General features: G+C 43.1%; 1 protein-coding gene across 3 annotated transcripts in view; it reads left to right on the top strand.

Annotated features, from left to right (window-relative positions):
• LOC141047222 (uncharacterized) overlaps positions 1-12,990 on the top strand; it is a 371,014-nt gene that overhangs the window by 342,173 nt on the left and 15,851 nt on the right. For 2 of the 3 annotated variants that reach the window (XM_073542175.1, XM_073542173.1), the window contains exons 2-5: positions 7,637-7,786; positions 7,916-8,086; positions 8,170-8,293; positions 8,377-8,474. In XM_073542175.1, coding sequence (XP_073398276.1) covers positions 7,709-7,786; positions 7,916-8,086; positions 8,170-8,293; positions 8,377-8,474 — 471 coding nt within the window. In that variant the 5' untranslated portion in view covers positions 7,637-7,708. The remainder of the gene's footprint in view (positions 1-7,636; positions 7,787-7,915; positions 8,087-8,169; positions 8,294-8,376; positions 8,475-12,990) is intronic. The other variant, XM_073542174.1, reaches the window with a different exon arrangement.

Genomic DNA, 12,990 nt, shown 5'->3' with positions numbered 1-12,990 from the left:
TAGAAATGATAAGAATAATAGGACAAATTGTTTGGTGAATTGGAAAGTTTTGTGGCTGTAGTTGCGACGGTGCCAGATTCCTTCCCCTAAGCTGGGTCAACCATCTACCTATAATATTATGTTATTCGTAACCTTCTATACTGTTACTCACAAGAAAAGCATCCATTCCTTTCTTAAATTCATTCAGTGAGTTGGCCATCACCACTTCCTCAGGAAGAGAATTCCAGAGCCTCACTGCTCTTACCGTGAAGAACCTTCTTCTATGCTGGTGCAGAAATTGTCTTTCCTCCAAACGAAGACAATGCCCCCTTGTTCTTGTCACAGTCCTTGGTACAAACATACATACATACGTACACTTTTTCCCCATTATGTACCTAGGGGCAAAATTGTTTGGTGAATTGGAACGCGCGGGATTAAAATTTCACCTCCTAACATAGCCTATGACGCTCTCGGGGTCCAGACGTGTGACTGCAAAATTTTGTGGCTGTAGCTGCGATGGTGCGGATGCCTATCCCGGACATACACACATACATACAAACACTCTGGCAAAAATTAAGAGACCACTTTCAAATGTTCAGTTTGTCTGATTTTTCTCTTTATAGGTATATTTTTTAGTAAAATGTAAATTGTTCTTTTAGTCTATAAACCTTTAATAACATGTCTCCGAATTTCCAAGCAATACATTTTGTATTTTTTTCTGACAAAGAAAAATGGGCACAATTAAAAAAAAACAGTGCTTTCAGACCTCAAATAATGTAAAGAAAACAAGTTCATAATCATTTAGAAACAACAATACTAATGTTTTAACTCAGGAAGAGTTCAGAAATCAATATTTTGTGGAATAACCCTGCTTTTTAATCACAGCTTTCATGCGTCTTGGCATGCTTGCCACCAGTCACCAGTCTTTCACACTGCTTTTGGGGCAAAAATTTAAGCAGTTCTTCTTTGTTTGTTGGCTTGTCACTATCCATCATCCTCTTTATTACAGCGTGACACGGGGGGGGTGCCGTTGCCCATGGCAACCAGACTCCCATGGACTGTTTTGTTTCCCAGCTGAGGATGCCATATGCTGTACATTGTGTGAGTTTGGACATTAAAACATGTTTGCTGGGAACTTCTCCTGTGGTCACTGTCTCACACTGAACCAACCCCGCTGCACTACAGTTGGTTGGAAAATGCGGGCAGTGTGAATGGAGGCATACCCCAACACCAGCTGCATATCTGTCATTAGGCCTGCCACACTGCATCCCAGGCCTGCAGACATAATGGAGGAAATCCTGAGGCAGCTGGTCTTCATGCAACAACAAGAGCAACAGACCAATAGCCTGTTTCTGCAGCAAATTGCAGCCCTGCGTGAGGCACCTCCAGCACTGATCCCGGAATGTCACGAGGTCTGAGACAAGTTCTGCTCCGCTTTTAGGAAACTGAGTCTGGAAGACAACGTGGAAGCTTTCCTTACCATCTTTGAGCGCACGATAGAGCGGGAGAACCTGTCAACATCCCAGTGGGCCGAAGTGGTGGCTTCGTTCCTGAGGGGTTTCGCGCTAAAGATCAGTTGGGAGGATGCCCAGGACCACGCCAAGCTAAAAGGTGAAATCTTTGCCCGAATGGGGGTTAATACCTACGTGAGTGAGAGCCCAATGGGTGTTTTCATGAATTTTTGTGTAAACCCAGCCTGCCCGGTCTCAGGTTTATGACTTACTGCAGCTTGTAAAAAGGTGACTCCAACCAGAGACTTTGACTCTGGTGAGAGCTCTGCCAGCAGCCATATAGCGTTGGGTGGTTCAAGGGGACCCGGGCACTCTGGACCAGGTAGTGGGACTGATTGAGCAGTATTGCCACTCGGGACTTTATACGGGACACAGTTCTATTAAGGCTGTCATGTCGGGCAGCACAACCCAGGAGCCTGGAAAAAATCCACGGCCCTATACTGGGACCAATCAGGACCGAGCCCATACCGAAGGGGGAACCTGAAGGGAGAGTGACAGCAGACCCATGTCTCCTAAGTCGGCTCCAAGGTCCAGTCGCGCTGCAGCTATCAAGTGTTGGCGGTGCCAGGGCCCTGGACATGTGGCTGCGAACTGCCCCCTGACAGCAGAACATATGGACTGTGGGTATACTCGCCGTGTGTCTATGTATGCCAAGTCAGTCTGCACCGCCACTACGGGCATCGCTGGTACCGAACCCCAGCTGTGCAAGGTACTTATTAACGGGTACCAAATGGATGCTCTCTTGGACTCAGGGAGTTAAGTGACTCTGGTACATGGGTCCCTTGTTGCTGGGGACAACCAGAAGTTAATGCAGTGGCTCATCAAAAGGGTGCAGAAATGGTTTTTCACAGGATGTCTGTCAACCAAGACCTATTGTATATGGTTGACAAAATCTGGGATGAAATGGTAGAACAACTGGTAGCACCTCTGTCCTGTGTGACACGACCCGCAGGTCGGTAACTAAAACAACAAGACAAAAGGGGAACACGGGGAAACAGTTACAATGGTGGGCCCTGCAATAGGGAACGGGGACGTGGAGACCTCCTGCACTCCCCTGAGGCAGTGTCCCTAAACACTCCTAACGTTCCCTATACTGGCTCTTCACCTGTCGCCGAGCAGGATACTTGAATCTCTCACTATCCCTGCACCTATCCCTTGCTAGGGAACTGGATAGTGCGGACACTGGTCCCACCGCTGCACTAATACACACAAAGGAAAAAGGGGAAAACACCAAAACACTTATCTTTCTCTGCTGCAGTCACTAGGCAGCAGAGTGCAGCACCATATCAGCTTTCAGCAGTGGCTCGACACCTCAGAGCCAGCTGCTACTTTCACCATCTTCAGCAGTGGCTCGACACCTCAGAGCCATCTGTTACCTTCACCATCTTTCTCTGCTGCAAACACCGGGCAGCAGAGTTCAGCACCAGTTTCAGCAGTGGCTAAACACCTCAGAGCCAGCTGCAACTTCACCGTGGTTGGAATCCAAAAAGGAACTGCTATACCCAACACCTGCTGATACACCATGTGACCTTATATAGGCAAGGGAGTGGTCACATCAGCAGGGAAACAACAGACATGTAATAACACCTATGGCCACCGGGGGGGCAAAAACCCATATTAAGCTCCCAGGCCTGAAAGGAAAAAAAAAGGTTTAAATGAGGGAATCGCGAATCTGACACAGATCCAAGAATTGGACTGTGACAACCTCAATCATACCGTCTTATGGTACTCGAAGTGGCTCACACCCTCATGCTGGGAGGGCGCTTGAAGGCCAAAAAGATGCAGGTATGCATACTGCAGTGTTTTTTTTTTGCCCGGGGTCTACACGGAGGTCCAGAGGTACTGTGTCACGTGTCAGGAGTGCCAATTGACCTCACCCACCAACTACTGCAGTCCATTGGTACCTCTGCCCATGATAGCGGTACCTTTGAGCAGATTGTGATGGATCTAGTGGGGCCGATAATAAAATCTGCTCGAGGCCACCAACACATATTGGTAGTCGTAGATTATGCCACCCGGTACCCGGAGGCCATTCCGCTTCAGCACACATTAGGTAAACTTATCGCCCGGGTGTTGTTTGCCATGTTCTGTTACCTTAGGCTACCAAAGGAGATCCTCACTGATCAGGGGACTTCTTTTATGTCCAAGGTGACAAAGCAACTGTGCAAGCTTCTAAAAATAAAACAGTTGCGCACGTTGGTGTATCACCCCAAGACGGGTTAGTCGAGCGCTTCAACAAAACCCTCAAATCCATGTTGAAGACAGTAGTCTCTAAGGATGGAAGGGATTGGGACATGTTGTTGCCCTACTTGATGTTTGTCATTCGGGAGGTACCGCAGGCTTCAACGGGATTTTCACCCTTTGAGCTACTGTATGACAGGCATCCTAGGGGTCTGCTGGACGTAGCCAAATAGACGTGGGAGCAGGAACCTACACCCCATAGGTGTGTCATTGAGCATGTGGCCAACATGCAGGACCGAATTGCAGCGATCATGCCTATAGTAAAGGAGCATTTGTTGGATGCTCAGGCAGCACAGAGCTGCGTATATAACAAAAAGGCCACTGTCCACTCCTTTAACGTGGTAGATCGGATATTGGTTTTGGTGCCCACTACTAAAAGCAAGCTTATGACCAAGTGGCAAGAGCTGTACGAAGTTTGCAGGACTGCCACTAGATATTTCAGTGCCCCATACTGGCAAAATTTTCAGGTCCCCCTTGAAACTCCTCTCAGGCTCCACCCTAGCCCGACCTCCACCTCTCAAACCTTCCACAGTCCCACCACCCACTCTTGGAAAAACTCTTCTGCACCATGTCCACCCCATTACACAATAACAGTTCCCATCACCAGATCACAAGCATAGCCAGCAGCTTTTGTTTTGGCCAAAATAATTTTTAATCCACCTCAATGACAAGATATACTCCTCTGGATGGGTTCTATTCTACTGTAACTTATTAAATATTTGCTAAAATATCCAATATAGTTTTACGTATATTTTTATTTATTTTTCAATTTTTAAAATGACCAATAATATCACATGCAAAGAACAAATACCACCACACCATGAGCAGATCGAATATTACCATCATAGTGACTGAATAATATCACATACAGGGAATAAATACTGCCACACCATGACCAGACAACATATTACCACCCCATGGAGACCAATAACACCAGATGCAATACCACCATGCCATGACCAGACCACATATTACTACCACATAGTGACCGAATAAAAGTATATACAAGGAACAAATACTGCCACACCATGACCAGACCACATATTACCAGCACATAGTGACCAAATACTACAATACACATATTACCACATATTACCACCCCATAGTGACCAAATATTACATTATTGCCCTCTACACCTCTTTGGTCAGACTTCATCTGGAATGCTGTGTCCAGTTTGGGGCACCACATTTTAAAAAAGACATCAACAAACTGGAGCAAGTTCAGAAAAGAGCGACCAGAATGGTGACCGGTCTGCAAACCCTGTCTTATGAGGAAAGGTTGCATGATTTGGGAATGTTTAGCTTGCAGAAGAGAAGACTGAGAGGAGACTAAATAGCTGTCTACAAATATCTAAAGGGCTGTCACAATGCAGAGGATCATCTTTATTCTCATTTGCGCAAGGAAAGACTAGAAGCAATGGGATGAAACTGAATGGAAGGAGACACAGATTAGATATTAGAAAAAACTTTTTGACAGAGTGATCAATGATTGGAACAGGCTTCCATGAAAGGTGGTGAGTTCTAATTCAATAGAAGTCTTCAAACAGAGGCTGGACAGACATCTGTCTGGGATGATTTAGCGAATCCTGCTTTGAGCAGGGGGTTGGACCAGATGGCCCAGGAGGTCCCTTCCAACTCTACGATTCTATGATTCTAATACTGATCATTAATAAAAAAACCACAATACTAATATCACCATAAGTGCCATTAGTATACAGTATCCGTGTACAGGTAATACAATGATCACTGGTGATATTATACACAGGAGCTCTGTATATAGTGTCAGTGTACAGGTAATACCGTGATCACTAGCGACATTATACACAGGAGTTCTGTATATAGTATACAGTATATAGTGTAAGGGTACAGGTGACTCACCAGTGATGTCTCTCGTTGAAGTCCTTCATGACGTCTCTAGTTGAAGTCCTTCACCTTCGCTTTTCTTCATCCAGTTCAGATCGCCATCACTTCTTCCAGCCAGGACTCGTCTCTGCAGAAAATAACAGTCATATAGATCACATTCCCCAACCTCTATGCTACGCCAGATAAAAAAGCAACCGTGTTGCCCTGCACAGTAACAGGACCTCTCCTCCCCCACATTGAAAACAGTATCCTCAAAAATAATAGCCTTTAATTAGCTCCTGCAGTAATAATATCCCACATTCTGGACCTCACGTGTCCTCCTATTCTGGACCTCACATGTCCTCCCATTCTACCTTATGTCTCTCCATATTGCCCCATAATCATCCATAATAATGGTGAAACAGCAAAAAAAGTGCAATTCCACAATTATTTGTTTATTTTTTTTTTTACCTTGTTCACGAAATGCTAAAACTGACCTTCCATTATGATTCTCCATATCATTACGGGTTTGTAGATACCAAACATGAATAGATTCTTTTTTATTTAAGTGGTGAAAAAAAATCCAACATTTGTACAAAAAAAAAATTGTGTAATTTTCCGAGAACCGTAGCATCTTCATTTTTCGGGATCTGGGGCTTGGTGACGGATTATTGTTTGCGTGCCGAGCTGATGTTTTTATTGATACAATTTTTGTGCAGATGCAATGTTTTGATTGCTTGTTATTGCCTTTTAATACAATGTTGCGGCGACCAAAAACATTTAATTCTTTTTACTTTTTTTACCTTTACGCCGTTTACAGATCTGGTGAATTCTTTTCATATATTGATAGATTAGGCGATAATGAACAAAGTGATACCAAATATATGTATCTTTTGTTTTTGAATAGGGTGGTAATTTAAACATTTATATATACTTTTTATATTTTTAAAAACATTTTGTATTTTACTTTACACTTGCGTCAATAGTCCCCATGGGAGACTAGAAGCTGCGATCATCCGATCGCTTGTGCTACACAGGGCAGTGCTTCAGCCATGCTCTGTGTAGCAGAAATGTTCACTTGCTATGAGAGCCGATGGCTGGCCCAGCGCTCTTAGCTATCTGGCAATGACAACCACAGGCGTCTCCTGCAGACCCCAGGTTGTCATGCCAACCCATCGGTGACCCGCGATCATGTTAGTGATGCACTTCCGGCGCGATCATGTTAAATGCTGCTGTCAGAGACTGACAGCAGCTTTTAACAGGCTAAAAGCTGTGGATGGATCATGATTCCACCCATGGCTGTTAGAGGCACAAGTCAGCTGTTGAAATCAGCTGATATGTGCTGGAAAATATGTGAGCTCAGCGCCTGAGCCCACATCAAATGGGGAGGCTGGCATGCTCCGTACATGTACGGCGCATTTCGTGAAGGGGTTAATATGTTTTTTTTCTGGTGTTTTCCTTATGATATAGGAAAGCCTAAGGGAAGAAATAAACCCCATAAAAAACTGTACATGGAGAATTTGTTGTCGAATAACTTCTGTCCACGGTGTTTGTGCAAACAAGAAATCTTTTATAAAAGCCTCAAACTTCTGTGTGTGAATCAGACCTGAGATCTAACGTGATAGAAGATTACAGTGCGGGGAAGACGGGAAACCATCATATAGACGGCCGGTGGGGATGGAGTCAGTGACGGACTCTGGACAAATATGTTTATAGAGCCGTAGTAGAAGATGAAGATGTCGTCCTCACCATGAAGTAGTTATTTCTCCTGTCACGTGTAATGAATATCTCCTGCAGTATTGCTAATGCCGATTCCAGTGTCGGGAAATGAGACGAGAATTAGCGTTATGGAAGATGAGTCTATGAGGAACGTATTCAGCTGCCGACTCCGAGGGAGAAACTGCTTGTTGTCTGTGGCCTAAATATATAGGTTTTATTAGATGTAAAGAAGGAAACTAAATAATGTAAAATAATAAATTTCATATGTTTCCCTTATTATCTCCAGTAATTGTATTATTACACAGGATTGTTATGATGTTACATCGGCTCATCTTCTCATTCAGGTCTCAACAATATCGGATCCTCTCAGTGAAGATCTTCTATATAAGAGAATTTTCCTGATTTACCCATCAAAGATGGATATGGACAGAGACAAGATGGCGGAGAGGATATTACACCTCACCCTAGAGATCCTCTTCCGGCTTACTGGAGAGGTGAGTGGTTCTGATGACGTCACATTACAGCATTCTTATCTATGGGAATAACAGATGGACAGAACTGGAGAGGTGAGGACTCTGGAAATGTCTGTAGTGAGATTTATTAATGTGTCTCTCCATTACCAGGATTACACAGTAGTGAAGAAGACCTCTAGTGAGCGCTGTCAGGACCCTGTGTCTGAGGGAGGGGGAAGAACCCTGAGCCCAATCATGGGGCCTCCTCTGATACATGATGACATTAATGACCAGAAGATCCTAGAACTCACCTACAAGATGATTGAGCTGCTGACTGGAGAGGTGACACTGCTAGGAATGCTGGGACATTATACAGTAACGCTATGAAGGGATCGGGGGGATGACTGTATAATTGTATGTGTCAGGTTCCTAAAAGATGTCAGGATGTCGCCGTCTATTTCTCCATGGAGGAGTGTGAGTATTTAGAAGGACACAAAGATCTGTACAAGGACATCATAATGGAGGTTCCCCAGCCCCTCACATCACCAGGTAATAGACAGGACTAAATACACACGGCCTATAATTATCTGTATGTAAAGAATGAATTCAGTCCCTGTATGTGTTTCCTCCAGTTCTATCCAGTAAGATGACAACACCAGAGAGATGTCCCCGTCCTCTTCTTCCACAGGACTGTAAACAAGAAGATCCCAATGTTCCTCAGGATCATCAGGTAGATGGAGAGAAGGTGTGATGAGATCTCCCCTATGATGTGTAGATGGCTGTGAAGGTCTTGTGCTCAGTCTTGTTTTATCCACCAGTATTATATGCTTTATACTTGTGTAATGAGAACGGTGGAGATGGCAGGATTAGAGCTGATCATAGATGTGACTTCTCCATCTGTCTGTGACTTTTACAGTATTTGTTTCAGGGTCAAGATCTGACCCATATTTTCTGCCCAATATGAATTTACCAAAAAACGTAAAAGGTGCGGCAGCCGCAAGCTCAGAAAATGTATCTGGCATGACATTGCATGAATTAAATTCTGAAGATTTTCGATCGGGGGATATAATTAATAAATCAGAAAATCTAAAAGTCAAAATTAGTTTCTTTTTTTACCCAATCCAAACCAGATCTGTGTCTATGGAGAGGTTCCCGAAAATTGTGGAAAGAGAATTGAAAATATTGAAGGACAATGTCAGTAGTGATCCCAAGAGAAGTAATTTTTCCAAAAACAACATAAGGCATTACAATAACTTAAAAATATGACAGACGTAACTAAAAAAAAAATGTCAGACAATGTTGGTGTCATAGTAATCATGAATTCTGAAGATTATAAAAATAAAATTGAGGAAATGCTTTTGGGTGTTTCCATAAAATTATCCTTCAATCCTACACTAAAGTTTAAATTGGAAGTGGAGCAAATTATTAAAGACAGATTGAATCTTTTGTTATCAAAAAACAAGCGGAGTTCTTAGAAGTATCACAACCTGTTTTACATGGATTACCCAAGATTCATAAACGGGAATGTTTTCCGCCTATGAGATCAATAGTGTCTGGGATAGATTCTGTCAATGAACATTTATGCGAATGGTTGGATTTGCTATTACAACCATTAGTTCATCGGGTTCCTGGTTATATCAAGGACTCCAGAGATAGAAGTGCCTCTCATAAAATTAGAATATCGTCAAAAAGTTAATTTATTTCAGCTTTTCAATACAAAAAGTGAAACTCATATATTAGATAGAATCATTCTAAACACAGTGATGTATTTATTTATGTTATTGTTGATGATTATTGCTTCCAACCAAAAGTCATTATCTCAGTAAATTAGAATACTTTATAACACCAGCTTGAAAAATGATTCTAAAATCGGAAATGTTGGCCTACTGAAATATATGTTCAGTAAATGCACTCAATACTTGGTTGTGGCTCATCAGTGCGGCGTGGCATGGAGGCGATCAGCCTGTGGCACAGCTGAGGGGTTATGGAAGCCCAGGTTGCTTTGATGGCAGCTTTCATCTTGGCTGCTTTGATTCTCTATGGGGTTAAGGTCAGGCAAGTTTGCTGGCAAATCAAACACATTGATACAGTTGTTTTTAAACCAGGTATTGGTACTTTTGGCAGTGTGGACAGATGTCAAATCCTGCTGGAAAATGAAATTTCCATCTCCAAAAGCTTGTCTGCAGAGGGAAGCATGACTCTATATAACAGATGAGTTTCACTTTTTGTATTGAAGAACTGAAATAAATTAACTTTTTGATGATATTCTAATTTTGTGAGATGCATCTGTATACTTAATGCTCCATCTTTCAGAGTTTGGCAGTACCTTGAGTACGCAAAGTATTCAGACCCCTTTAAATTTTTCACTCTTTGTTTCATTGCAGCCATTTGGTAAATTCAAAAAAGTTCATTTTTTTTCTTATTAATGTACACTCTGCACCCCATCTTGACTGAAAAAAACAGAACTGTAGAAATTTTTGCGAATTTTTAAAGAAAAAAAACCTGAAATATCACATGGTCATAAATATTCAGACCCTTTGCTCAGACACTCATATTTAAGTCACATGCTTTCCATTTCCTTGTGATCCTCCTTGAGATGGTTCTACTCCTTCATTGGAATCCAGCTGTGTTCATTTAAACTGATAGGACTTGATTTGGAAAGGCACACACCTGTCTATATAAGACCTCACAGTGCATGTCAGACCAAATGAGAATCATGAGGTCAAAGGAACTGGCCAAGGAGCTCAGAGACAGCATTGTGGCAAGGTACAGATCTGGCAAAGGTTACAAAAGAATTTCTGCAGTATTAAAAGTTCCTAAGAGCACAGTGACGTCCATAATCCCTAAATGGAAGACATTTGGGACCACCAGAAGTGTTCCTAGACCTGGCCGTTTAGCCAAACTGAGCAATCATGGGAGAAGAGCCTTGGTGAGAGAAGTAAAGAAGAACCCCAAGATCACTGTGACTGAGCTCCACAGATGCAGTAGGGAGATGGGAGAAAGTTCCACAAAGTCAACTATCACTGCAACCCTCCACCAGTCAGGTCTTTATGGAAGAATGGCCCGACGGAAGCCTCTCCTCAGTGCCAGACTTATGAAAGCCTGCATAAAGTTTGCTAAAAAACACATGAAGGACTCCCAGGCTATGAGAAAAAAGATTCTCTGGTCGGATGAGATGAAGATAGACCTTTTTGGTGATAATTCTAAGTGGTATGTGAGGAGAAAACCAGGCACTGCTCATCACCTGCCCAATACAATCCCAACAGTGAAACATGTTGATGGCAGCATCATGTTATGGGGGTGTTTTTCTGCTCCAGGGACAGGACGACTGGTTGCAATTGAAGGAAACATGAATGCGGCCAAGTACAGGGATATCCTGGATGAAAACCTCTTCCAGAGTGCTCTGGACCTCAGACTTGGCCAAAGGTTCACCTTCCAACAAGAGAATGACCCCAACCACACAGCTAAAATAACAAAGGAGCGGCTTCAGAACAACTCTGTCACCATTCTTGACTGGCCCAGCCAGAGTCCTGACCTAAACCCAATTGAGCTTCTCTGGAGAAACCTGAAAATGGCTATCCATCAATCTTAACCATCCAACCTGATGGAACTGGAGAGGATCTGCAAGGAAGAATGGCAGAGGATCCCCAAATCCCCAAATCCAGGTGTGAAAAACTTGTTGCATCATTCCCAAGAAGACTCATGGCTGTACTAGCTCAAAAGCATGCTTCTACTCAATACTGAGCAAAGGGTCTGAATACTTCTAACCATGTGATATTTCAGTTTTTCTTTTTGAATAAATTTGCAAAAATTTCTACATTTCTGTTTTTTTCAGAAAAGATGGGGTGCAGAGAGGAAAAAAATAACTTTTTTGAATGTACCAAATGGCTGCAAATGAAACAAAGAGTGAAAAATTTAAAGGGGTCTGAATTCTTTCCGTACCCACTGTATGTATTGGTGATGTGAGATCAGTGTAGGTTTTGGATCAGAAGATTCCTATTTGCAATAAAAACAAGATTACACATGATTCACCTCAATACACTCAAGTGCCACACAACATTTTTTGGGGCTTTTTATAAATCGCAAGCCTTTACCAATTCCGATGAGAAGACGGCAGACATGCTGCTGCGGCTCGATCCCTCACTATCCGACATCTGTGTACATACAAAATGATACATTTAGTACACATACATCAGACGGTCACTACACACTCAAAGCATGTCTATATAAATATATAATTGTACTTACATTGCCTCAGGTCGCTCACACACTAGACACCCTGTGCAGCTGGCGTTCTGAAGACTGTGTCTACAGAGTGTATGCTCCAAAATGGCTGAAATCATATTTTCTGTCACATGACCACATGGAAAACCCTCATTAACGGAATCCAACGCATGGTTTCATTTGGACATTTTGCTTGATTTGCGTCTGGATGCATTTGCAATAGACTTCAATGGCAGAATTAACGCTTCCGTTACCCGTGTGTTAGCTGGACCGGACCCAAAAATGCTGCAGGCCGCGTTGAAAGGTGCATCACAAAAAAAACGGAATGTTGCAAACGCATGCCAATTTTGACAAGCGTTACGATTAGTCATACTATTGAAAGTCTATGGGTGTGTTACAATGTCCATTACATTGTGTTTTGGCTACTTAAAAATGCGTCCGTTAGACGGACTGCCATAGCGCAATGTGAACCCAGCCTTAGAACACTAACGAAGTTGTCCACTACCTGGACAACTTCTTCTCATACCCCTCGCTGAGTCCCGATTAAAATAATAAAGTCTATACTCGCGTCCCATGCCACCACCGTTCTCAGATTGTGGACACTAGTTTTCCCGGGACTCCCATGCTGTTATGACACATCCCGAATCAACGCTGGTGTCGCTGTCTCCGCTTTCAGAGAAATCGAGCAAAAACCAGACTTTTTCTTCATATTTGATTTGTTTCAAGGAGAGACAAGCGACACCACTGCTGATTGGACGCCAGGCATCATGTGTCACAATACCGCACGAGAGATCTGGGGAGAGCGAGTGCAAACAACACAAGAACGGTGCCAGCATGGGAGGGGAGTATAGGGTTTATTATTATAATTGTGGCCAAACATATTTATCAAGAAGGGGTTGTCCTATTGGACTTATTGGATGCTGGCTCTGGCCCGGTCCTAATCGACCTACGTACATTAGCGAGATCGCTGAAACGTCACCGATTTTGTGACGCAACAGCGATCTCGCCAGCGATCTCGCTAC

The sequence above is a fragment of the Dendrobates tinctorius genome, unplaced genomic scaffold (genome assembly GCF_039654945.1).
Source record: "Dendrobates tinctorius isolate UK_male_01 unplaced genomic scaffold, ASM3965494v1 ptg000126l, whole genome shotgun sequence".
Lineage (NCBI taxonomy): Eukaryota > Metazoa > Chordata > Amphibia > Anura > Dendrobatidae > Dendrobates > Dendrobates tinctorius.
This window is presented reverse-complemented; position numbering and strand designations above follow the sequence as displayed.